Raw genomic sequence first — 27,290 nt, 5'->3', positions numbered from 1 at the left:
GGCGTACTCCCTCAAAGTGCCCTCCACAAAGCACCTCAAGTAGGGATCGAGATACCTCTGAAAAATATTCAACACCGCCGGGATTTGAACCCGCGCCCTCAGGGTGGGAAGCCAGTACGTTAGCCCCCGCACCATCTCGATCCCCCTCCCAGCACCGCTCTGATGGGCTGCGATTGGAGGGGGGTATGTTGGCAAGCGACGCTGAAAAAGGCAGTCGGCTCTGAGCTGTGGTGTAGTGAGGAGCTCTGTTAACACGAACCTCCACGCTTTGACCCACGTCACGGAACGCGATGCCAAAGTTTTTGGAGCAGCGTTATTCCATCAAATTTGCGGTAAAGCTTGGGAAATCGTCTACTGAAACTGTCGGTATGATTAACCAGGCTTACGGGGAGTCAGCCATGTCCAGAAACATGATCTTTCGGTGGCACAAGATGTTCGTGGAGGGCAGAGAAGAGGTCGACGACAAGTCTTCGAGAGGTTCCCGATGATGCCTTCGCGGGAGCGTTCCAGGAATGGGAACGCCGCTGGAACAAGTGTATCGACTCACAAGGGTCCTATTTTGAGGAATATTAGCTTAAGATATGTAAAAGTGTAATAAATTTTTTTTCCTGAGCTCAGTACACTTATTTTCCGGACGAACCCTGTACATATATAAATCTGAAAATAACAATAACATGAGGATTTTTTATTATGATTATAAATCATTTTGTAAGATACAGTTAGTCATAAAATAAATTATTCAGCATTTGATGACAGTCTGACCACACACTCACATCAAAAGAAATAATAAAGTCAGACAAACTATTTCAAGCACTCCTAAGAGAGACCATGGACAAGGCAGCATATGATACTGCCGATGAAACCTTTTAAGGATCTGAAAGCAAAACATAAGTGCAAAGGAAGCATTGCTTGTGAGGATGATGGGAACACACTTTCATCGACAACTCAGGTAAAGGAAATTCAGTTGCCTTGGTCAAATGCCTTTCATTTGTGGGGCTATCTCAAGGGAAAAAAATATGGCTGATGAATCAGTCGGCTGGCAGTTAAAGGGCTAAGGGAGCTGAATTAGCTGTGCATTGCCTCAGTTAAGGCATACAAGCCAGGGATTGCATTTATCATGGGAGCAGGAAGAAGAGGGCAATGGTATGTTGACTGCATCTACAAACGATTACTCAAATGTGGATGATGAGAATATTGGATGGCATTAATAATAGACAATTTGAGGAGATGAAGAATGCATTAGTTAAGGCTAATAAATTATAATTGAGAAGAGAGATCTCCCATCTGGCATATGGCCAGCATAGGTTGATGGTGATAGGCACTATTGATTAGTCTACTGGGTCAAACTTTCATGTTGTAGTGTGATTTCATCTTTAGAGTTGAAATGACTGTTTCTTTATTTGCTTCCCAAACAATTCATCACTCCTCAGGTTAGTCTCATGCCCCAAATCTGATCAGGTATGCTCCCATTATATTGCACATAAGGTCAAATTTATAAAAACTTTGGCATGAAGGCTTTTGTTTAAAGACAAGGTACTAAGTTCTAATTTCAAGAAAATTGATGCAGCAAAAATTTTTCCACATCATTGAAGGTGTCAATAAGTTGGAGTAGTTCTATCATAAATTTAGGCATACATTGCTTTTTTGGTAGTCAGCCATATAAGGTAGGTTTTAGATGAAGGCTAACCATCACCATATTTCCAAGCCTCCCATAATAAAACCATAAACACAGTAATCAACCCGAAGGTCTGTTTGGCAGGTGATGGTAGAGTTCACCCAGTACTAAGCCCGATGGCATGTGAAATTCACATAGGGGGGCCAGTTCCTTTCCCTGTGCCAGTTATGGTTTCCCAGGAAGACCTGGTACCCAAAATATCACATAGCTTGGGTGGAGCTGCAGGTGCCCAGAGTGCCTTGCTCGGGAATCGAACCTAGGACCCTCCGGTCAACAATCCAACGCTCTACTCACCGGATTACCGCGACCCATACCTCCCATAATATGACTACTTATATTAGAATAGCCCTTCAGCAAAATTCTGCATACATTCCACCCCCATCCTTCCTTCCAGCATGCCTATTGTTACCCTTCCCTTGCTATGCTCTTCACTGAAACAAGTCTTCCAAATTCCATCACCACTCAAACATTCAGCATCCACCTCCTTTGGATTTCTCCCTTTTCCAAAATATTGCCATTTTCCTCATACAATACCTGCCTTCATTCAAGTTTTTCTCTACCTTCTGGCACACCTTTTTCATTCTGGTTAATGCTTCAATATCCCAATCTCTCACCAGTCTCCTCTGCTTTATCCTCTACAATCTCATGTAATACTGCATCGCATATGATTTGAATCCACATTTACTCCAAGGAACTGTACAAATTTATTGTACTGCTCCTATGCATAATATAGTATAGATATTCTTGATTCCCTGAGCATTTTCCATGTATGCCTATGTCTGTCATGGTGTTTTAAAGTTTAAAACCAAGTATTTCTCATGAATAAGTCATGTCTCCCTCAAAACTCAAGTTCCTTTCTCCCTACAGTAATTTTTTCATAAATCACATACTTCACCCCCTTCATCCACCATCACATTCCATCCCCCAATCACTATCAAATACTTCCTTCCAGGAACATCCACAATTATTTCTTCAAATTGATCATTCATTTCTATTTCTTCCCCCTCGAATATTTGCCACAATATAGATGTAAATAATGAATAAGTTCATTGTTCATGTTTAGCCTAATATTCTTCCCTCACCTGATCTATAGTTAAAATGCATCTTCCCAACTTTTTGCTCAACACTCCTACCTCTCCTCACTAGATCTTCCTCTCCACAATACAATATTCCACAACCATTACTCCATCATCCATCGCCCCTCAAACAAACATAACACATCTATATTTCTTGATCTCTTGCTTCATAATTGTCAATTACCCTGTCCTTAACTTTGTCATAAAATTCCCAGTTATTCTAACTGGTGTGATCCTCCCATCTCCTGCAGTTGATTTTGCTTTTCATGAATTTCCTTTGATGACACCTGAAAAATGGCTTCCCCTTACCACTGCTGAACATGACACATGCCCGGCAGCATGGGCACCAGCAGGCAGAGTCCCATAGTAGCTCCAAGTCTTCCTAATAATCCTGTCCAACATCAGTTCACGGGATGAATAATTGAGGTAGTTTCTTGTTTTCTTCCTCAAATAGTGTTTTTAATATGACACCATCACTCATATGGTAACCCCATTGGGGTCAGATACCTTTGCAGCTACCTCACTGAGGAACAGATGCAGCGCGGACATCCTTTTGTCTGGCTCTTACCCTTCGACCTATCTGGCATGGGTACAATTCCTTCCACCACGCCATGGGGATGGATATTCAATAATAATAACAGAAAAATAAATTGCTAGTCAAAACTAGTAAACTATTTGCAGTCAGTTTCCATTTTAAATGTGGAACTTTTTTCTTAAATTTTCTCCAGTTTTTGGAACCCAATTATTGACTTACAGTGATTCATCCTCCCTAGCTGTGCTGCTCCAATCTGCAGGCATCAACTGTGGTTTTTGTCAATGTTCCTCCATGAGTGATAGCCAAAGCCAAAAAGAACAGGTCTTGACAATAAATGGAATATCATTCCCATCAAAATTTCCTTAATCACTGATAATATTCAAAATTATTTGAAATTTTGACTATTTCTGATTGGTGCAGAAACTGAGCATTCCCTGACTTTCTCCACATTACCTAGACTTAGCAGCTACACTACACTTAGCTTTTTTTACTTAGATTTTCCTAGCCCTAAGTTGAAATTCCTACCCACAAACATACTGAGTGATTATGGGAAAAATAAAATAGATGGAAAGGAAACCAATGAATTTATAGGCATGATAGTGAAAGAGAGAATACCTGCACAACATTCAAAGGGATAAGTGACTTAAGAAAAAATCAAGACAAGGGATATAGAAGACTTAGAGAGAAAATTGTTAGGTTATTGAGAAGAAAATTGGCAATATACACAGAATTGTTTATGGCAGTGGAGCATGTTATAGGGTGTTTAGTGTATGTTCAGCAGGGTGGCTTTGAAGTTTAGCACTGTGCTTTGGCCCCATGAAGTTGCAATACTGCATCAAAGTCCATTAAAAACCCAATCGTGACTGGAAGACTTGGGTGAATTAATATTTTGAAAGAATGTCACCTCTAGTGGGCAATTTTTTTCAAAAAGATAATTTTTAAATGACAAAAAGCAGATACCTCCACTCATAAATACCTAATTAATGTGCTCCAGGAACCCAGAAATAAAATGATTCATATGAAAATATACTAATTCTTAACTAGTATCAATAAACTCTAATTAAGATAAAATTGAAATAAAAAGAATAAGATGCAACTGTAATGAGATTAAATTATATAAAATTCACAATTAAAAATTCAACATATTTTTATTAAATAAAGGGTTTAGTACTGGAATTGAAGACAAACATAATCAATCACCACACCCTTTTGTACTCCAGCAGAAGTTTATATTGTATTTACAAACATCACAAAACATAGTTTATAATTGTTGGTTTATTAACGAGAAAGCAGTCAACTATACATAAAAATAACTGCATCTTTAAAAGCTTATGTTATATACAGCATACCATTCAAAATTCATCATTAAAACTCTTCAAACTTCACAAATTTACAACAGTCAACATGATTTTCAACCATTCGTCCTCTTTACAATAAGTATCAAAATATAGTCAAGGGACTAGAAAAGTTAAACACAAATTTGCTTTATGCTCCAAAGGAGAATCAAACATCTTTAAAAAGTTTTCTGTAAAATCTAACATCGTGAATAACATGTCCTGATGCAAAAAGGTCGCAAGGCAAGGGTGGTTCAAAAAAGGAGTGCCTTCCAAGCAGGCGCTGAGAGGGGAATCACTGGTGTGTGCGCACACACACAGTACGATGTGGGAATAATCACAGATGAAGATATCACCACCTACTCACTAGGAAGGAGGAAATAAGTCCAAAAGCAACACACAAAAAATATATATGCATCATATATATATATATATGTATATATATTAATATTCTTATATATGTTACATGCTCAACATTTGCTGGGGGCCATGCTTTTTCCATCCACGACAGGGGGAGGGGGTATTAGAGCCGGCACACCATTACCCTCTATCTGCCCATTGACAGGCTCCTTCTTTGCCACCTCACGACTTGGCTCTGCCTTCGCTTTCAGTGCCTCGGGAGGTGGAGAAGCAACCTTGGGGACAGGGGGGCCATCAATGGATTTCTCACTTTTGGCAAAGGTCCTGGCATCACCACCACTGCTGCCATTGCTGATCTCACCATTGAGCTTCCCTGGGGTCTTGGGTGTCTGCCGGTGCTGTAATAAGTGGATTGGCGTCACGGGATGATGGAAGTTGTGGAGAGATGCAGGCACCCTCTGCACAGCAGGTGGAGGGGGGGGAGGGGTCTGCGACAGGGCCCTCTCGGCTGGTGTAGATCTTGATTGTCCAAATTTCATGCTGATAATGGGTGGAAGCGAGGGGTGATAGCCTGAGGAGGACATCGTGCTGATGGGAGGCGGCATGCTCTGGGTGGTGGTGGTAGTGGTCCGGGACATTGGCAATTGGGCCGAGGAGGCATGAGAGGCCACCACGGGTGGAGTTTGCAGGAGCAATGGGGGAGAGGGCGGGGGATGGCTTGCTGCCGCTGTCGTCGTTGCCCCACTAGGGGGCTTGTGGCTGCTCCTCGACATTGGAGTGACTGGAAATGCCACCTTTGTTGTGAGTGTCGGGCTCTTCTCCACTTTGCACTCGATCGACGTTGAGGTGGCCAGGGGTGGTGCTGCTGGGCTGGCCTTGAGATCCACCTTGGGGGAAGGCAAAGAGGGCTTTGGTGTCACTGGTGCAACCCCACCACCTGCCCCAGGGTGCACTGAGTACATTGGTTTCACTCCAGATGAGGGATTGCCCAAATATCTGGGCATGTTATTTCGTATCTTGAAGAAGCGAAGGGGTTTTGGGGATGACGTCGGAGGCAACCGCACAGCACCACACCCAGCCCCTTCCACACCCACCGAATTGACTTTGCCATCCATTCTGCCATCAGCTTTCGATGGGGTGGACTGCCCAGCCAGGCCAATGTTGCCATTGAGGTTCCCCACATTTGATTTCCCAAAGGACGAATGGTTTGCCAAAACCCTGGCTCTTGGAATGCTGGGATTCCAAGTTTTTGGTGGAGTTTTCAGAGTCTTGTAGCCAACTGGTGCAGAATTTGATCTTTTTGGAATTGCTGGGCTGGGTGGAGAATTGCATGCCACCACACTGGGAGGGATTGGTGTCAAACTTACATTGGGGGTGACGGTACTTGCGGTGCGTGTTGTGCATGGCTGGGGGCATGAGTTGAGTGGAGAGAGGCACTCCAATGAGGGCATACTGGCTCCTATCTCACCACCCATTTCCTTATTGTTCATATCCTTTGGTTTTGAACTCAACTCCTTCTTTGGAAAACTAAACCTTACGCCACTGGCACAGGCTCTCAGTCCAGATGTTCTGTCCAATCCAATTGTCTTGGCAGGCAACGTGGGGGTTGAGGGAGTGCTAACATAGTTATTTTCAACAGGGGATACAGACTTCACCACTGCATCTTCTGGATGTGCACTACCACATTGCATGGTTTTCTGGTCATCACCTGTGGCTCCCTTGCAATTCTTGGGGATTTCTTTTATCTTCCCAGATGATTTTGCACCTTCTTTTCCTGCAGGCACAGCGTTATCCAATTCACTCTTACCCAACTCGCCACCATTCTCCTCTGCTTTCCCACTGCTGATTACAGTCTCATTGAAAGCACCACTCAGTAGCCCTCCTTCCACAGCCGACACGAGGTCATCCATGTTCCTCACACTCATGATGCCATTCTCACTAATCTGCAATTGCACTTCCTTCCACTCTTCACCTGAGGGAGCACTCACTGCAGTCCCTCCTCTGTCCACACACGTATCACAATTGGCCTTGGTCATCTCGGAAGCCTTAACGTTCAACTCCGACACTGATGGGACTTGGTCATGAACTAACCTTTCACTATCTTGCTTCCTGTCTTCCACAGCCTTAATCTCACTCACGTTACCCAAAAGTTCACTTTTTGCTGCATCCATGACAAAATTGGGAACAGTTTTGTATCGTTCATGATCTAATCTCCTCCTTTTGTGTGGCCACTCAAATATCCTGTATGTGAAGCGCATGAAACCCTTCTGAAAAGATTATCACAATGTTAAATGAGCCAGTTGCATGGAAAATACTGAAAAGGTAGGTATACGATAACATTCAGTAAGCTCTCAGGAGGAAAAAATCATGCAAGTTTTACAGGTATAAAGAGAAATTATGACGATAAAGCCCACACATATTTTACATAAAAAAAATCAACTGCAGGTGTCAACCTGAAGGTCAGTTTGATAGCTAATGGCACAGTTCACCCAATAATAAGCTGGCGTGAGCAATGATGATTGCTCCAGGTAGAGGTTAAAGGTTAGGAGCCAGACAAAAGGCAGTCCGCACTGTGTCTGTTCCTCAGTGAGGCAGTAACTTCACAGAGTAAAAACTACTATTGGGAAGGCAATGGGAAACCCTCTCAATCATTAATCCAAAACTTTATGAAGAACATAATTATGATAATGAGCAACTAAGGGACTCAAAACCCTAGGGCAATTATCATGCCCAGCAGTGGTGGAGGCAAGGCTTCATCAGGCATCATATCACAATAAATCCTTGTACAGTCAAATTGATAGTAGACCCTTGTAAAAAAGCACAGAAGAAGACCGACTGTTAGAAAACGGACTTGAAATGCTATGACCTTGTTGAGGTCAAGGAAGATACGAGGGTCATCCGGAAAGTAGTACCCGTTCGTGAAATAAAGACACAAAAGTAAATATTAACAAACATAAAAAATTTTATTTGAAAGAGGATACTTTAAACTACTTCTCAACATAATCTCCAAGCAAATTAAGGCATTTGTCATAACGTGTGACAAGTTTCTGTATTCCTGCTGCATAGTCCTTCGCCGCCAGCTCATTGAGATACGCGAGGGACCCATCTTGCACAAATTTTTGCATAATGCAGATGGTGTTTAACAATTTCATGAACAATTGTTCGAGAAACATTGGGAAAATGCTCACAGATGTCATCAATTGTGACGCGCCGATCGTTCCTCACGAATTCGTCAACTGAGCTCACCAGTTGGTCTGTAATGACAGACGGTCTCCCCGAACGCTCATCGTCGTGTGTGTTCCCCCTCCCCATGTTGAAGTTGCGACACCACCGCCGAACAGACGACTCGTCCATTACATTGTCTCCATACACCTCCTTAAATTGGCGATGAATATCACATGGGCGAACGTTTCTTGCATTGAGGAATTTAATCACTGCCCTCACTTCACAACTGGCGGCGTTCTCAATTTTTTTAAACATTGTAAACAATCACAGAAACAACACAGGTAATGCTAGCGTCACGCAACTTGGCTCAGAGAAGGCAGACAAGCCACTGAAGCTATCTGACCTCGTCCAGCGGCTACTCGCGTCGTCAGCACTTCATGCGGCACGAACGGGTATTACTTTCCGGATGACCCTCGTAGAAAACACAAAGTAGAGATGATGAGAGCAAGGATGTAGATATGTAGAGCTCTGAGATGTGAAATGGAAATATGTTGGTGATTATAAGAGCAAAGTTTACAGAAAAATATACAGCGAATGGGAAGAGGGCCAGTGTGAAGCAGCACCAGTATCTAGCAAAAAGATTGGGGGAAGAGTATTATTAGCTTAGATAAAAGCCTACCCGAGATTAGGCCTGCATGTTTAGACATCCGATTGAATTGGGTCGAATTAATGAATGCATTGCAGAAGACAGGAGTGGAAACGAAGTTTAGGTAATTTATTTAAAATTTGTACCTTTCTCAGTCTGCAAATGGACAGGTTGGGGATTAAAATTCAGAGTGAGCACGGTAAGTATGGGAATTAAGGCAGAAAAGACTATTATCTCCCACCCCCTTCAAAGTATACATGAGGCAATGGTAAGCGAGGTATGGGAAGAATGGAGGCAGGAGTGACGGGGAACTCACCAAAGAAGTTAGGTTTGTGGAAAATCAGATCAGCCAGGCAGTCACGAATTGCATTCATTGATAAGTGCTTCAAATGACCAGTGCATAGGTATTTGAAGGAAATCGATCATAAAAAATAGGGGTAACTAAGCAATTCAGTTGCAGAAAAACAAAGTTAAGCAAAAAATTGCTAGGCAAGCTTTTGCTACTGACAACATCCCACTTCCCTCTGTGAGATCAATCATTGCCAACAGGAAACAATTGAAACAATAATGAAGAAATGAAAGAACTATTATTTATAGCAATTTTTGCTTTTCCTTTTCTTTGAGATGGGCATCAATAGACATCTCGGAATGTCTTCCCTAATTAATGTCACAAATTAGGCTATATAAAATCTTTCTTCCCAATTTTCCTTAACTCTTTTGCAGGGATGTTATCTATTAGTAGAGTCTTCTTGGATTTCATTTGCTTTAATACCTTTCCCATCTTGCAGTAGTAAAAGTACTCCTTTTTTTAAAATCTCATTTTTAGCATATTCCTCTTTTACATCCACATTACCTGGCCTATTATTTCTATCTTGAAGGTTATATATTCTTTGTTTATTGGGAAAACTTCTTCTTCCATTAATATATTACAAGTTCCATTTCTAATAGTGTACATGGAATTTATTTTGTTAATACTAGAGAGTAACTTCAACCAACAATAATTATTTTTTTAAAATTAATAAAAATATCTCTCAAATTTAATGAAAAATGTTTTTTATGAGCATAGCATAGCCCTGAGAAATAAACCGAATTTTCCTGAGAATAATGTTAACTTCCATTTATTCATAATGATAATGTTCATGGTTTTAGTACTGCAAAGCATTTCTATGCATCATACACCAAACTTGACTTGAATAATCAAAATTTCAAAACCACAATTCTCTGAACTCAAAAAACACTTACTCTTTTCCATAAGTAAATGTAAGCCACATCCATAAGTGAATATTCCTCCTTAAGTAACTCATCATTGTACATTATGTCAACCCGATGATCTGCTGATACCCCATATTTGGACCGCAACAGCTTCTTCAAATGAGAGACAGTTACAGCAGCAGGGCATCTAAAGTACCTCCGGTGGGGATGACAATCCTGAAATATAATAGGGGACAGAGCAAATAGTATCAATCAGAGCTGAAACTGCATCAACACTCTAGTAATTTTTTCTATGCCAATCATCAGCAAATATATTGGTGATAATAGTCAAAACGTCACAACAACAACTATGAAAGGCTCCTTCCTTCAAACAAAGATGGAACACCCAAGGTAAATTTGGAGGACTCACATTTATGCATTTGGGATCCCTACCGAAACATCAAAAAACAAAGAATAACTAGCAAAATATTTTGCCCAAAGACGGCCTGAAGGAATAATTATTAGCTATTCAATGGCTAGCAAGACTTTTGCACATTTCTATTTATGGCACCTGGTATTTACCTGCTGCAATGGCTGTAAAAACCCTAAAATTTTTATCAATACTTTCTGCGAGGGGAATTTCATTACTAAATAAACTCACCCTGTTATGTTATGTTCTCATCTGCCAACCCAAAATTCACAGGTTTGATTCCCACCTGGGTGGGTTTTTCTCAAACTATGCCTTGGGTATTTGTAATTGTGTCCATTGTTAATAGTCTGATATAAGGGCCAAAAAGTGCTGTTTCCAGATTAATATTAAATAAATAAACAGGTAACCAAGCTATGGCCAACACTGCATTCATTACTGCTCAGGAGTTGGACAACACGTTGCATTGCCCAGGGCAATGATCATAGCATTGGTACCTAGCCTACCTATGCGATGTTGCCCATGGGTTGAACAACACTACTACTGTTTTCCGCCATCTTTTAGAGGTGATGATATCTCAGATCTTGTACAAGTACAAAATGCAGATTTAAAAAAAAAATTATAATTAGAAACAATTATAAAAAGAGCTTTATTCAAAGTTTGCTCAATTGCTCTTAAGACATTATTTGCATCTTTCAGGCAATTTGCGGAAACCACGCCAGTAAAAATCTTTTTCTTTTTCTATTAACTGTTCATCGAGCCATTTTTTCAAATTCCAAAGAAACTGTGGGAGATGCCGCAACAGTAACTTTTAATGGAGTCATCCACTGATGTGCAATTCAATGCAAAAATTTCAGAGTGTAAAAATCATTTGCCTTGACTGGGATTCGAATCCAGATCCCTCAATATCCGGTCGAGTGCTTCAGCCAGTAAAGCCATGCAAGCTTGGAGGTGTAATGGAAATGAAACAAACGTCTTGGTTACTGATTGCACAAGGAACTTAAGTAAAAGCACAATAACGGAAAAGTTGGTACAAGGTAATGTCATTCTTTAGGCTGCTTTGATTTGCTGTTTCGATGCAAAAAAAGATGCAAAAAAGATGCATGTAAACACATGTTGTGAAGCTGGAGGAAGGGACAGATCGAGTAACAACCTAAGCATATTAAAAACACATGTACTTTCACCATCCTTGTTGGCAAAGACTATCTTCATCATCCTTCCCCCAAAGGACGTCATCTTCTGTGCCATCCAGCTTGTTACTGATACAGCAATTCTTGAAAGTCTTCACGATCTTTTCCTTAGAAAGGATTCTCCAAGCCATAGAAACCCGTCATGCCACTTTAATAGGAGAAGCTTGTTTGATTTTTCCTGTAGCACTTAACTCACATTCAGGTGCAGACAACCATGAAATGTACTGCTCTTGGAGTCGGTCCTTGAATAGCTTATTGATTCTGACATCCATCTGTTGCACTATGGATGTCATTCCCGCAAAAATGACCTGAAGTTCTGACTTCAACATTCTGATTTTATCTTTTGGAGCATCAGTAAAATGGCCCAGGAAGGAGCCCATTCCAAGCATGGAGGGCTGATTCAAACAGTCACCTGGTCTGCGTCCTCACACCAAGTTTAATCAGTGCACAATTAATTCTTCTGTTTTCCAGCCTCTTTCTTGGGCCTGAACGATGACATCTTTTGGGATCGCTTTTCTTTTCAAGATAAGAAATGGCAGCAACTTGCGACCATCACATGTAGCAGCCAACATCACAGGCGAGCAGTTTGTTCAGAAAGAAACAGAACTACCAGTGTACCAAGAAAAGTGTATAATTGAACTGTAAATGGAAATTCGATCAAAGAGGCATAATTTTGTCCGAAACATGTCCGCAAAGTGACCTGTTGTCTGCAGAATGGAGTATCCCAGTCACACCTGAGAAACCACCCACCCCTGGAAAGGATCTGTACTTGAGGCCATCCCTGACCCAACCCTTGATGACCGTGGCTGCCTCCACATTGGAAGATGCCCAATGCACGGAAGACGAAGGACGCAATGTTGGTGTTGCAACCACAACCACCTGACGGCCTCCGACACCTGGGAAGGACATCGATTGGGCCCTGTTGCGCACACCCACTTTGGTGAGGTGATGGGCTACCCCCAACATTTACTCCCTTAATTCCTTAAGGCCCCTTGATGCACTCCCTAAGCATCCAGGAAACTCCCAGAGAGCCAGAAACCTCTCCGCCACGCCCACCATAAGAACAATCGCAGATGAAGCCGCAAACACTGCCCGGAAGACCGAAATCTAGAAAAGCCTATCACTGCCTCTCTATTGTACCAGACCTTCTTCTATGGCTGCATCGAGGAGTTAACGTGGTTCGTGGAGGACAAGACCGTCTGGACAAGCGGACTCTGCATCTGCATGCTCCTTGATCTATTCCAAACTGTGAGTACAGTGCTCACAAGAATATTGGTGCAAGCTTCGAGGAAAGAGGAGAAGGTGTACGAGTAACAAATTTCCCAGGCGCTTAGGTGGTGCCTTGTCCCATGAAAAAGACTTCATACGACTGAAAATGTTGCCGACCTCTCAATTAATTTCAAGTGCCGTTCTGTGAAATATCACCAAAGACGGAGTGCTTCTACATTTTAATCTTAGTGATATGTACTTATATTCCAATGTTTGCTGTAATTTTATGACTTTTTCTACAAACAATCAGCCTAAGAAAATGTCGAAGGCACAGCATAAGTGTAGTGTTATGAATTTTAGAAGTGTAAACGAGTGAACACTGTGAAGGTGAATGTTTTTCAATTAGTTATTTGTACGATTTTAATTCATTACTTGTGCCAATGCAATATCGAAAATGGTGTACATTTTTGTAATCGGTAAGGCACCCAACAACCATCTATTTTATTTTTGTATTGTCGTTTGAGTGAAAGGTTGACGGTGACAAAAAATGTCATGGCATACACACCCCACCCCAGGCCTAATTTGCTGCAAGGGTGATGTAATGTGGGTTTTGCGGGTTTCTCGGAAACCAAGACAAGGTCTGCTACCCAATTCCCTTATTGCTACAATTTAGCTACTTTGAAGTCATCCCTCCCCCCGAAGGCGTGATGGCCACGCTATCTTGATGCCTTATAAAGTGAGATGATCCTGGAGCAGGGACCCATTCCCTTACCCATTCCTCACCCGATACCCTGCCTCCGAGTCCATTGGTCGGGCCTACGACCACACGAGAGACACCCAGCCTTACCCTGCACCTTTCCAGACGTTCCGTACCACCTCTGGAGTCCGTCAGTCAAGCCTACGACCATACCAGAGATGCCCAGCCTAGCCCTGCTCACTCACCCCTACTCCCCAGTGCCTGAACCACATAGCTTGAAAAGGGTTAAATAAACGCTCGTAAACCAAATATGACTCTCTCATTCTGTACTATGCTTCCACCAATGATATCGTGGCCGCCAACCACACGACACCGTAACTCATAATTTTTCATACCCTGTATTCAGAGGAATTTCTTTGACCCTCTTTTACTTGAGCATGTAATTTGGCATTAATCTACATAACTCGCTAACTCATCTGCATTAGCCATCTGCCCCAGCATGAAATTCCCTTTCTTTCTAAGATCAAGCACATGTTTTTGGTGAGACACCAATTTGTGTTCTTAGCCCACTGGGAGCTTCTGACAAATTGATGTTCACCACTGCAAAGCTAGCCCTGTTTGTTGCATGAATCATTCTACCCATCCTCAACTAATATTGTGTGCGAGGGATGCCCAAAGATTCATGATCATCATGGGCTTCGTCACAGTAGGTTGTAACTCACAAAAAGTCCACCTTGTGTTGAAATATTCCAACACCACTGCTTCGACCTCGGGGATCTTCCATGTTTTGGCTCAGTTAACTTCTTTCACGAAGACTTGCAAAATAGTGAACTTTTTCCGATGCCATTGTCTTACACTGCAGCCGTTTACACGAAATCTTGCAGCTGCTCTTGTGTTCCTATTTTCTTCCACGAACAAGATAACTTGCCTTTTGAACCTCGCGGGGTACAATTCTCGCAGACACATGCCAGGTCTAGGTTATTTACTCATGCTGAATCACCCTGCTCTAAGGAAGCTATCAAAACGGAGTCTAACATTTCCCTGACCAACAAAAATTGAGGGATCACCCACATGGGAAGTGTTACAGTATAAATATTCTCACCCTTTTCCCTTCCCTTGTACATGTTTTGCACATGTTCAATAGCCCCACCGCAATTCCGGGAAATTACCACATACTAATCCCCTGAAACACGGATTGCCACTTAACACTAATCAAGGGATCCCTGAGAGCCAACACATGTTTGACCCCGTCTTAGAATCGCCGGCTGACTTTTTTTTTTGTTTTAGGGTTTTAAAAATTGGGTGTGTCTTTAATTAACGGACATCTTAGATTCGAAGAAATATGGTAGCTACTGATTCAAATAATATATTGGCAAGTACAGGAAGGTTAATTAGAAATAGAATAGAAAAATAATCACTAGAATACCAATAAAATGGTTGGCATTGAAATGCATTCCTTAACTTTCAGCAAGTTTGCAAACTAGAGGAATGAAAGCATATAATTCTATTTTTGAGAGTTAAAATTTGAGTTTGAACTAGTGCAATGTTTACTGTACTTTCACTGTGCCAATTATGAAGAGAAACAATTTACTTGTATTATTGGAAATAAAATGACATATACATTAACATAACTGCATAATGTGACACCATATTCAGACTTTGTTGAGCAGAAAACACTGAAATTTGTGAATTAAACCGGAATATTGTAGTTGCATTAAAAGAAAGTACCGTAGGAAATAACTAGATAAAACACTTCATGCCTTGGAATTCATTTTGCACTACCTAGATGCACCCCGTTTCTCAGCATGTGGACAATATCATTTAGAAATAATGGGACTTAATTCTGGGCAGCATTTCCCATGGCCTGGGTGACACTAATTCCGTCCATCCAAAAGAATTGGTACCACTCCAGCATTAAGAGTAAAACATAGTCTACTCTAATATTGAAAACCAAGGAGAGCATACAATTCGCACAGCAGGAACAATCATAAAATATCAATTTCAACAACCAGGACAGTCACACTTCATCCAACATACACAAACTGAAAACTAAGTAGCACTGCTAAAACCAGGCTGCAGTGCAAGCTAAGTTTGGTAAAAGTCATCTGATCACTAGGCTTCTATATGTAATTTGAGAATTTTGGTAATAATTTCCCTAACGGTATGTTTCTTAAAAAATATGTATGCTGCATGTTTTCATCAGTTAATAAAAATAATAATGAGAATTACTCTGAATTAGATTGATGGCCAAAAAGGCAACACGTTAGAAACGTATTTCTGTAAAATATCAACACCATAGTGTTTCTATGTGCTGTCTGATATGAGCGAGACCAAAAGAAAAAACTGAATACCTTGCTTAATGGAGGAAACAGATGGTCTAATTTTGCTCCATCAACGGACAAACTAGAAGAGGCCTTCCCAGAATATTCCAGACACAAAGCAACAGTTTCATCTGGACAATATATACACGATGTTTCTTCATTTATTGCACCTGCATCATACTCAGACGTAGGAGGGACCTCAGGGTGGCACGCATAAAATTCCTGCCTTTGTTTCATTTCATCTGCAAACAATATATACAGAACATTAGAGAAAATCAATATCAGTTTAAGTTCAAGCACTTTGTATTCCACCATTTATTATCTAGAATAGTTTACCCACAAAAATGAATCATTAAATAGTATTTTTTTTTGCTTGTGAGGCCATTACAACCCTACTGGGCACCAATGTGCCCAATAGTGTAGTGATGTTAGCTTTGGGGCATGCCCATAAGGAATACAGCTTTTTGGCAGGTATCTTTCAGTTCTCCTGCAATTTGGGAACCAAGCATGGCTTGCTACAAGACTGCTTGGTCACATACATAACCAGATAGTGACTACGGTAATAATGTGAACTTACTTTTAAAAACTCATATATTTCATTAGAATGAATGGCCAAGTTTTCTGTTCCATTTCAGATTGAATAATAATTGCCGAATACTGTTTTTGCCATTTTTTGGTATTTTAAACTCAAAATCAAAATACTTACTCTGATATAATCCAGGAACCAATTTATACACAATATTTTGCAAAGTATGGTCAGCTCTGATATTCTGCAAAGGCTTAGTCTTATGAACTTGCACATCACAAATTGGGCAGTATTTGCTCGTTTCCAAATACCTGACGATACATGTTTTACAGACTGAAAGAAAAATGAAACTCAAAAGTTAAATGGCTACAAAAACCAACACCTTCCCAACCACTCACCGATTCATTATGAGTAGATGGGCCATAAACTTTATCATAAATTATTTAGTAAATATAATTTTAATACTGATTAAATATTCACCATTTAGATAATAATTGCAATATAATGTGCCATAGTCAATAACTACTTTTCTTTCACTAATGGACATTCTATTGGTCATGACCTCAACAACTTGGCTGACTATAAATTATGACTAACTGCTGATGAATCACTCACATGACGCATGTGATAAGTCCAGCAAATGGTGGGGCTACTCCCATGGCATTTAAAAAAAATCAAAATAGTGCTAAAAATGGGTTGAGATTGGAATAAAATAGTTACATTTAAAAAAAGGAATTAAAGTACTAATATAAATTGAAAATAATATGGTATGTTTTGTGACAAAAGATGTGACTAAAGCCTATGGAACCATCAATTTGTGGATGCGCACTAAAGTGACATCTCAGACAATCAAGACAAAGCTAGGGGAAGGCCCATCATGTGGATCCAAGGATTCATTTTCCCCCAAACACTCAAGCCTTGTCCAAAACAGCACGGCACCAACAAATGATTAGAATGAGAATGTTCTTGAATGCTCTCCTAGCAAGCCTCACCAAATGTTATTAGTGAATGCCATCATGATTATATGTGACTTAACACATATACCAGGAGAAGTGCAGGTTCAGTCATTACACAGCAAATTTTCTGGCTCATGAATCTTTATTTCTTGAACTAAAACTTACGATTTCAACCAGTCTGTACGCACTTCCTTCAATGTTTCCTTCTCACTTAACTATTTTGACAATTACTGTTACCATCAAGCTAAATGATATTCGGGGTTTTACATTGGTATTTATTTTTCATTTGAAGACATCATGAACTTGAAGATAATCAAATGTGATGGAGTTAGATATAATTCACTAGGTGGTGACAAAACACACGAATTTACTCTGTCAGTTTCGATAATGTCTACTCCAATACCATTGTTTCATTCAATCATACAATTATTTAGCTTATGCTGGAAGGCAATGAGGAGAGAGAGAGCACTCTTTCATTTAATAGTTGAGAAAATCAGTTGAAAATTTGGAACTATCTCCAAAAGTACAACAAAGGTTTACAAATTAATACAATTATGCGACTCGATTATCACTATCCCATCACCTTTGCCGGGGCTTGGGATGCAAGAGAGTGCACAGTAAAACTTAACTTTCATGGAAATCCTAGTGTTTACTTCCCATAAATCCCAAAATTTGTCTATAGTCAAAGCTAACTGAAGATATTTTCTTCTATCTTTTTGATCATTTAATAAACGTAATTGTCAAAATGCTTTATCACTGCCAATTTACTTCAGACAGTTTACAATAATAACTTCTGGTATAACACTGTTTCAAAATAAAACAAAAATATACTCACATGAATGGAGACATTCCACAATTGTAGTAGCGTCGATGAAGTAACCTCCACAGAGCACGCATATCAAATTCGGGTTGACATCCGACAATTTTAGTCTTGACGGCCGATTCATTGTTAATTAACTTCTGCGAACACAAATGCTTCCATTAGAACATGAGGGGCACGGTTAATTGAGGGAATTAAACGCTGGGTCATAATACACAAGCAATAAAAAAGGAGTAACATGTTTCTACGGAACATTCACAGCTAAGGCAAGTTCATTGCTGGGAGAAATATGATGTGACTGCCCTCCTGGTCTTCATTTTGACAATTATTGATTATGGATAACCTGCTAACACATATTGACGAATGAGCCACAAATTGTGCCAGTTTTCCTACTCTCAATTCTGCATACACCTAAATGAAGCAACAGTAAACTCTACCCACAGCACAAAAGCCAGGTAAATGAAACTGAATGTGATTCCAATGTGTCAACAAAGCAAAATAAATTGCATTCTAAATTAAAATATCGACGTTAACAGTACGTAAAGCTGGCCAGCTATGATCACGGAAGAGTACTCAAGCATTATTCGATACAAGAGCAATGAATAACACGTTTGCAAAGAGAAAAATAACAACAGATTGAGAGATGCACGATACCAAGAGCGAGGTCAGCCATATTGAAAATCAGATTTCATGCCATGTCGTGTACGGTTGAAAAAGAGAGCGCGAAATGAAGGGAGTAAGCAATGAGGAAAATGTAATCAACTTGAGCACAACATCTTCATATTATACCTTAAATCTCTTTCAATCTAGTTACACCATAACCAGAGAATTGATTCAGGCCAACGCCACCTGCAACTCAACAGAAAACAAAATAACCTTCAAATAAGAATGAACATCGATGCTTGTTTGGGAGTTGTCACGTGACACACCTCCATATGTCTGTCAGCTTCACGAAAAAAGCACGATTGATGCGAGTGACTCTCACACGCGGGAAATGACTCAAAGAAGCCTGAGACCATCAGTAATATGAGCACGATAATGTGAACCACACGCTCGAGCAGAAGAAACAGATTGTCAGAAACATTTGGGAAAAGGATTGTTTACAGTCTAGCGACAGCGGGTAAAGTTGTCGGTATTCACAGATGTGAAACTTGTCCGCACCCCAGCGCGACTAGCTATATTCGCCAAACCCCTAAACACCTTTCCCGCCTTTTGCAAAGAAATTGATAAAAGAATGCCTCGTTGTTTTCAGTGGAATAAAATGAATAGGGTAAATAGGCACTATTTATGTATTTTAAATTATAGTTTTATTTAGACTCAACAAACGTTACGAAAGAATAATGGCATTTTAAAATTGTAGTTCTTTGAAAGAACACTGTGGCGTTGTTATTGCCCAAATTATATATACCATCAAGTACCTCTGAGATATTATGCTGTGGCGGGATTTTAAAAGCAGGTATTTGGAATTTTATAAACTTTAATACTAAAGAATGCTCTGAAAAGGTCGCATCAAAGATATAAAAGTGACATCAGATGAAGACTCGAAGATTGAAAGACATTTTTCGGACCAATTCGTTGCGCAATGGTGTCACAAGCCGAGGGTCCTTGGTGCCATTCTGGGTTCAGGAGGTTTCGAAAAGGAAAGTAAAGGAGAAAGATTCGATGAAACAACTCACTTCCGACTTGGAACACACACGCAAGTACCCATAGACACACAAAAAGACCACAAGGTAAGGTGTAAGATGGCGACTCGCACCAAATATTCAAATCAAACTAACTTGTCTATCATGTGGTAGACAAGTTAAAAACGTATTTTTTGTACGAAGGACAACGGAAGGAAACATATAGGCTGCACTAAGAATAATAAAATTCCCACAGAAAATATGCAGCACATACGTTAATCGGATCAGGGACCTTTCACTGTCCGCGCGAATGTCAAATGAGCTACTTTATGAAGCGTAAATTTCAATGTGCCAAGCTGTTATTCCACTCATTACTCGAGAACCATAACAAACACATTGGTGCGGTTTCCACGAGACGTTCCCAAAATTTTTTTATTTATTCCTAATATCGATTGTACCCGGTTTTGAAAGCAGGAGTGAGTATTTTTTCCATTTAAAATGAAGTGATAAGGATAACACCGCAATATTTTGCGTGAGTAACCACGGAAACATGTTTGCTATTTCGATGTTCTAATAAAAAGATTGTTTTTGGTCCAACAATCATAATATGTACGGTTTTGGCTCCTCGTGTTAAAGATTAGCATTTAACAGACTGAAAATGATATGAATGTATAGCGAGACCTGGTGGGCACGATTCATGTCTACTTTATGTTCTGAGAAAACTCTACAGTGGCACCAAACAGTCATGATATCATTCGTTTTTAGAATATTGCACACTTTATATCCGTTGTAAGTTTAAAATACATCTGTTCATTCCAGCAAAACGGTTGTCCTAAATTTGACCCTTCTGACGGTCAATTTGGAACAGCTGACATCCCAACGAACTTGGCCTCAGTGTAAGTATTACATTTTCGTTTAACTCGCCTTTCGATTTGCCAGTGCAGGGAGTTACAAAATTTTTCATTATATTTTTCTATCTACTTCAGTTTCACCAATTATTACTTGATGCAAAATTTTTGATTGTATTTTTTAATTCCATCAGCTGAAACTGTTACTTATACTAAGCAAGGCACCGTGACGAAGACGGTATTCTATTAGAAAAAATAAGTATGAAAGGAAACGTAAATTTTTTATAAAGGTCGTGGAAAATTTTTATCTAGACATCAAAGCATTACAGAGAAGTGAAACGCTCAAGGCAAAGGCACGAAGAGAGAGAAAAACAAGATCATGAGTCTGAATTTGAAATTAATGCACGTCTTTCTGCTTTGCCGCAGAGAACTGAAAAAATAAGATTTAATGAAGCAGAATCTGAAAGAAAGGAATGATTGAATACAATATATTAAACGTGCGTGTGGGAAGGTGAAATGAGTGTGTGGATGATCGAAATTTTAGAATTAGTCTCATATGTGGTACCTTAGTGGTGGCTTGCCGGGTACTAAAATGTCCAGAGTTACAGATTCAAACACGAATCGGCGGAAATCGATTAAAGGAATACTGACCTTTCCACTTGTATAGAAAATGCACGCATCTAAGTATGTATCCTCTATGACTAAGGTGTTTTGACCACAACATGCGTAACGTACGCTGCTTATCAAATAATTTTATTCAAGAAAATTTAAAAATAATTTTTTTTCAAGGGGCTATCGCAACGCTCACTTGAAATTAGATGGATGGAAACCATATCCCAATTATTTGCAGAACTTAAGATGTGGTGCAGATTCTCGCTGCAGTAAAGTTCTGGATAACGAGGTCATACGGCAACTAGCCCTTGTATCTATGGGAGCTTCCCAAATAAATACAGCCCGGCAAGACCCACACTGTTTCAAAATTTAAGGCCAAATCTACCACACTACCTCATCCCTGTTTCCTAGAGACAATTAACCCCACATGTATGCGCAGTTGTACATCCTCGACGTGAAATAAGCTTTTCTGTGTAGGTGCAATGATAACAAAGATATAAGATGTCAATTTATTCTAAGGAGGCTTGGCACCAATATGCGTTCTATGAATGTTTTTTTATATTATTTATTTTAGTCATTTAAAATGTGAAAAGATGGAAACGACACTAAAAGGTAAATACTTGAAAATATGGCTGGCTACTGGATCACTCACATGACTGCGCGTACTGACTACACTAGAAATATGTATGTGTAACACAAGTAGAGATTACAGGAGTTATAATGTTCCAACTGTGAATGAGATAGCGGTCGCGTTGACGGACAACCTCGAAACAAGTATTGACACACAGTACACCCTCCAATGGAACGATATTCCTGATACAATAGGTGTTCAACTCTACTTCCACGATTTCGAATTCAATTCCCATCATACCATTTATATCTCGCCATCGAGTATGTTTTTCCTGACTTATCTTTGATTGTACGCCGGAATTTTCCTTCTTACATTCTGTCAGTGCTTTCACCGTCCTGTACAGGCCACCAATTTCACCCTTCCTCTGCAAGCTTTCCATGTCCTCGCACTGCGTCCTCCATCACGATTCTTTCCTCCTTTAGTTTTCCAATTCAGTTTACCATTCAAATCTTTGTATTATCTTCTATCTAACTCTAATATTACATCTTTCATTTCCTTTTCTCGTGTCCCTTTCTGATCATCTCGTCCGTAATTCATTTCATCGCCATTATCCAAGTTACTGTTCCTATAGTTTCTTTTAATCTTTCGATATCCCTTTTTGAATATGTATCCATTTTTATTTTGATCTACTTTACTCCCTGTACTCATAAATTTCTCTGCAGCTTGCTGGTACACCTTCCTTATCGTCCCGATTAATGCTTCTAAATTCCATTTCCTTAACCGTCTTTCCTGGTTTATTCTCTTAAATTAGCCATGCGCTTCATTATGATTATATTATGATCCAAGTCTGCATCCGCTCCCGGGAAATTGAGAATCACGCTGTTCCTAAATTTTTGCCCAACCATAATATAGTTTTGAACTCATATCTTTCTGAATCCCAGGTACATACGCCTGTTGTATTATTTAAACCAAGTATTCGTCATGATTAAACCAAGTGTTTGTTATGATTAAACAACGTTTTCTGCAGAAATCTATTGCTTTCTCCTCCAGGGTTATACCTTGATCTCAAGTGGCAGTACCCTACATCAGCACCATCTGTCCCCGCGCTTACCATCGCGTCCCAATCCCAAATGCTTCACTTTACACTACTTATTGCTCTGCAAGCCATCGATAGGGTATGTGGCAGGAGGTGATTACACACCAGACTGATTTCGACACAAAATACCTCTCCCCCGCTAGCGTGCTTGGACAGCGTTATTCTGATCCCTTATCGTTTGTGGGAAAAATGACATTTTAAATCTCTGTTCTACACTTACTTTCTCTTATTTTCTTGACATGATCTCTCCCACCGTATTACGATGGGATTAATAACACATTTTTAACATCATTGTTTTTGAGACATCCTTCCAATTTATGCAAGAGATTTAATATGTAATTTAACCTTCGCTCCAAGAGTGATTCCCAGGTTAACTTCTCTAATAATTTTGACACACTACTCAGTTTATAATAACGTTTTACAAAAGCTCCTCTACGCTGCACGTGATCCAATTCGGTAGTTAATTCAACTTCATGCCATATACCACATAGCAGCATATTGTAAATGAAGCCTAACCAGCGAAAGAGAATATTTCTCTTTAATCTTTTCATCACATGTACCCAAAACTCTTCTAATAAATCCTAATTTATTGTTAGCTAGTCCATATGTTCTCCGTAAACATATGCTTCACCAAGGAGAGGTCGTAAGTGAGGGCAACGCCTGGGTATTAAAGCGAGTCTACACTTTCTATTTTGGTATTCCTGATGCAGTGGGCGTTCGGGAGGGAACAGCTCTTTCGTGCCTTATGCTTATCCCACCCATCTAATTCATGCATAGAGTTATTTTCAATTTAGTTTACTCCAATAGTGAATTCTCACAAGGTCCTACGTAAGTCAGCTATTTACCAAAATTTCGATGTTACTTCATAATCAAATTAACTGTCATTAAACTGATGCATAAAAAATTGAGCTTTAATTCTAGTTTTAAAAGCAACAGCGTGACCATTAAACGCCTCTGTTCCATGTTGTGGATAACAATTTCATGCGCATTAATGAACTATGGAATGAGAATCATTCATAAGAAAAGTATGATAATGGAGTTTCCGAGAAGGGGTTAATATGAACAGTTAAGTTGTGATGCAGAAAACTAGAGCCGATGAGGTAGAATACTAGAGCTGGAGAGGTACATTATCACAAAGAGGAGGGAATTGATTCCTGGTTTTTGAGATGTGGGTGCAGAAAAGAACAGAAAAGTTAAAATTTTCGGCAATAAAAACAATTGATGTAGATTTGGGCATGATAGGGGAAGATAGGTCATGGGAGAAATTCGAAAGAAGGATAATGCAGGGCATACTGATTGCATTAATGGAAGACTTTGAAACATGGAGGAAACAACATTGAGCAATCTGAGTCGGGGAGGGATTAGAGAATAGGCAATATTCCAAAGAAACTGCGGGACATTCCGCAACAGCGACTTTTAACGGATTCATCCGCCAATATGCATTTCAATGCAACAATTTCATAGTGTAAAAAGTGTGTCAAGCACTCGACCGGACATTGAGGGATCCGGGTTCGAATCCCGGTCAAGGCGAATGATTTTTACACTGCAATTGTTGCATTGAAATAGGCAATATGTTGAACAGAGTGAAGGAGGAAGACAATATATGGGATTAAAAAATGGTTTATATTAATTCTTTGTTTCTGGCTCCAATGCCTTTTGTTAATCTGACCTCAGAAGCAGTCTTTAGATACAACAAAAACCTACCTTGAGACTTAACATTATTAGATCTGAAACTCGCGTTTCAGATCTTATTATATATGTACAATGCAAAAGATGACGAGGGAGAATTGAATAATGAAAAGCTCCGAGCGAGCGAAGCCATTAGCGGAGAATGGGTTCCAAGACGAAGGGAGCAGACCCAAAACAATCACTAAGCCCTTGAATAAGGACGAGGGTGAGAGAGGAGACTTTTGGACCACTTTATAGCCCTTTAAACTCTACTCCTACAGTAGTACTCCCGGCGAGGTACGCACCTAATTGCAGTTCAAAGGAAATGTTCTGTCGCGACGTTGACGGAAAATCATTACTACATTGGGTGCAAGACCAATCGATACCGTAAGCGTTCATTTAAAGGCTCTATAGAAATATCGAGAGTATCAGGAGAGAGACAATTAAGCACACCACCGGTGTGTGGTGTGGCTACTACATTTCACATAACAATGTAGTTTAGTTAATTTAATTAGTGGGCATGTACTGCCTACGCTTACATGCCCACTAATAAGGGGTTGCTTTCATGCGGCCGCTTTTGCCCGAATCTTCACCCAACTCTTTCGACAAGAGTGTGAAAAATTTATTTTCCGTCACAGGAGTGTCGACGACGGTAGTCATCTGGAACCAATGCGCGGACTCCGAGTGGACTCGCAGTACCAGAGCAAGTTATCACATTTAGCAATCTGGAAAGCAAATTAGAACGATGTGGTGACACAGTCGAGTTCCTGGCAATTGTGCCGTGGATCTATTCGCTCGAGACGCGCCTGAGTTGGATGGAATGGGATTCACGGTATCGCGTGCCAAGCACCCCACAAGTTTATCGTCGAGACGGACAGAAAACATGTAGTAGTCTAACTTTTCAGTCGTGTTTCCATGCAACAGATTCGTCTAAATCGGTGGAAAACTTTCTAAAGATTTCAGATGCATTAAAACACCTTTTCATAAACTTTTTCATCAATTTTCAGGTGCGGTTCATTGTTCACCACAGACGGACGGCCACTTCTGTCATCATTCTGGACATTATGTTCACTCTTAAACGAACGACAGCACCGACGCACTACTCTTGTCACTCATTACATTTTGTCCGTACAGAGCGGAAATTTCCCGATGAATGTCAGCAGCTTTGAAGTTGTCTATCAGTAAAAACCTGATCACTGAACGGACTTCACATTTGGTGAGAATTTCAATTGTATCGTTCATTTTGGCTCGCTATTGTCAACAAACGACAAGCTGGCGACATTCAAACCACTGCAACTCGAGGCGCACAGACCTATTGTGTGGATCAGACAGCAACCATTCTGCTCCCTCCACTACTTATCACGCTACACTAAAACGGAGGTTACTGTCTGGACAGCCCTCAAATATTATAAAATGGAAATTGAACAGCATAAGTAGCGTTTTGTATAAGTTTTCACACAGTAAAAGCTATTACTATGCAAATTTTTATGGCCATTCCATTAACCAAAAAGAAGTCGAGAGCCAAACCAAAGTGAGGAGGAAACGGAGTGTCCGTGAAGACTGTGAAGCAGTCGTAGAAAATTCTTCCGCGTGTCGTTGCGTTAGGCGAAATGGGCAGGGGAGGTTCAGCAGGACGACTTTTCATTAATGCCTCGATGGACAAGGAGTCACCGATGTAACATGCAGGGTAAAGGTTGCACTGTGGTGAGTAAACTACGTTTCTGGTAATAAATTTACCGGCGGCCCCGAACTTCACGAGGATCCGACTGTGCGTGGACCCTTGAAGGAAATGATGGGGCGAAAAGTCAGGCATTTTTTACGGTGCTGATTGTGGCAGCGCTCTTGGATGTCGACCTAAGATGTCGCGTCCTATTTCCAGTGCACGGAAAGGGTTGCTGTTTAGAAGGTTGGTTAAATTGGGTCGACACTGGCAACATAATGCTTTAGTTGTAAGCCGGTGGTCGATTTTTAGTTTTCTAAAATAACACAATTTTTAAGAAAATTCTTTAAGAAGAGCGCTAATGTATTCGATATTTTCTTGCTCAACTTTGTGGAAGTTCATGTTCATTCAAAGAAGAACACAATGCATTTTTCCACTGATATTTACTGTGGTACTACTAGTTTCAACGTTTAGGCGTCATCATCAGGTACAAATTAGTCAAGTTGCGGCCCACCTCTCCTTCACCCTCTTCCCCCTATCTCACGCACCCCTTCCCCACAAGAATGGTACTTAAATGGACCGCAGTAGTAGTAGTACCAAAATAAAGAACATTGGAAAAATACATTGTGTTCTTCATTTAATGAAGAGCGCTTATTTTCTGTGTTTCGGGGAAAATGTGGAGTATACACACATGATGCAAGTGACTTTCTTTTTACGAAGTTAACATATCGAGGCAAAATGCGTTTTTCAAGATGAAGCTATGGATACCGCCCGTTTGTTAGGGAGGTCAGCAGCTTATGTAAATATGCATTCAGTTTGTCTTCTTGTAGCAAATACAATTGCCAAAGATAGACAATGAAAACGGGATGGAGTGTTTGGTATGTCTGGGATGAAAGCCGTTGAGGTACAAGTCGAGTCGTCCATTAGACAATGTTAAATGGTCGGAGGTTTCGAGGGTGGTACTGCTTTTCGAGTGGATATCTACGCTAAGAAAAGTATTATGTGCCGAGTTGATAAGAGGCAAGAGGTGGAGAGTATCGAGGAAAAGGTGCGTTGAGGGGTATCGAGGAAGCTCATTAAGGTTC

General features: G+C 40.3%; 1 protein-coding gene across 2 annotated transcripts; it reads right to left on the bottom strand.

The window, feature by feature from the left end:
* Nucleotides 1-4,474: 4,474 nt before the first annotated feature.
* On the bottom strand, nucleotides 4,475-19,005 carry LOC139699947 (polycomb group protein Psc-like). Of its 2 annotated transcripts, none has more exons than XM_071598344.1 (6): nucleotides 18,918-19,005; nucleotides 18,144-18,268; nucleotides 16,533-16,685; nucleotides 15,857-16,068; nucleotides 10,034-10,219; nucleotides 4,475-7,247 (listed from the first exon to the last, which is right to left on the bottom strand). In XM_071598344.1, exons 2-6 carry the CDS (start codon nucleotides 18,253-18,255, stop codon nucleotides 5,091-5,093), a joined length of 2,820 nt encoding a protein of 939 aa, XP_071454445.1. In that variant the 5' UTR covers nucleotides 18,256-18,268; nucleotides 18,918-19,005; the 3' UTR covers nucleotides 4,475-5,090. The 2 variants fall into 2 exon arrangements, with proteins under 2 accessions (XP_071454445.1, XP_071454453.1); XM_071598352.1 differs by lacking the exon at nucleotides 18,918-19,005 and adding an exon at nucleotides 18,367-18,588.
* Between the last annotated feature and the right edge of the window lie 8,285 nt (nucleotides 19,006-27,290).

Source organism: Hetaerina americana, unplaced genomic scaffold (assembly GCF_022747635.1).
Source record: "Hetaerina americana unplaced genomic scaffold, ioHetAmer1.1.p SCAF_10, whole genome shotgun sequence".
Classification (NCBI taxonomy): Eukaryota; Metazoa; Arthropoda; class Insecta; order Odonata; family Calopterygidae; genus Hetaerina; species Hetaerina americana.
This window is presented reverse-complemented; position numbering and strand designations above follow the sequence as displayed.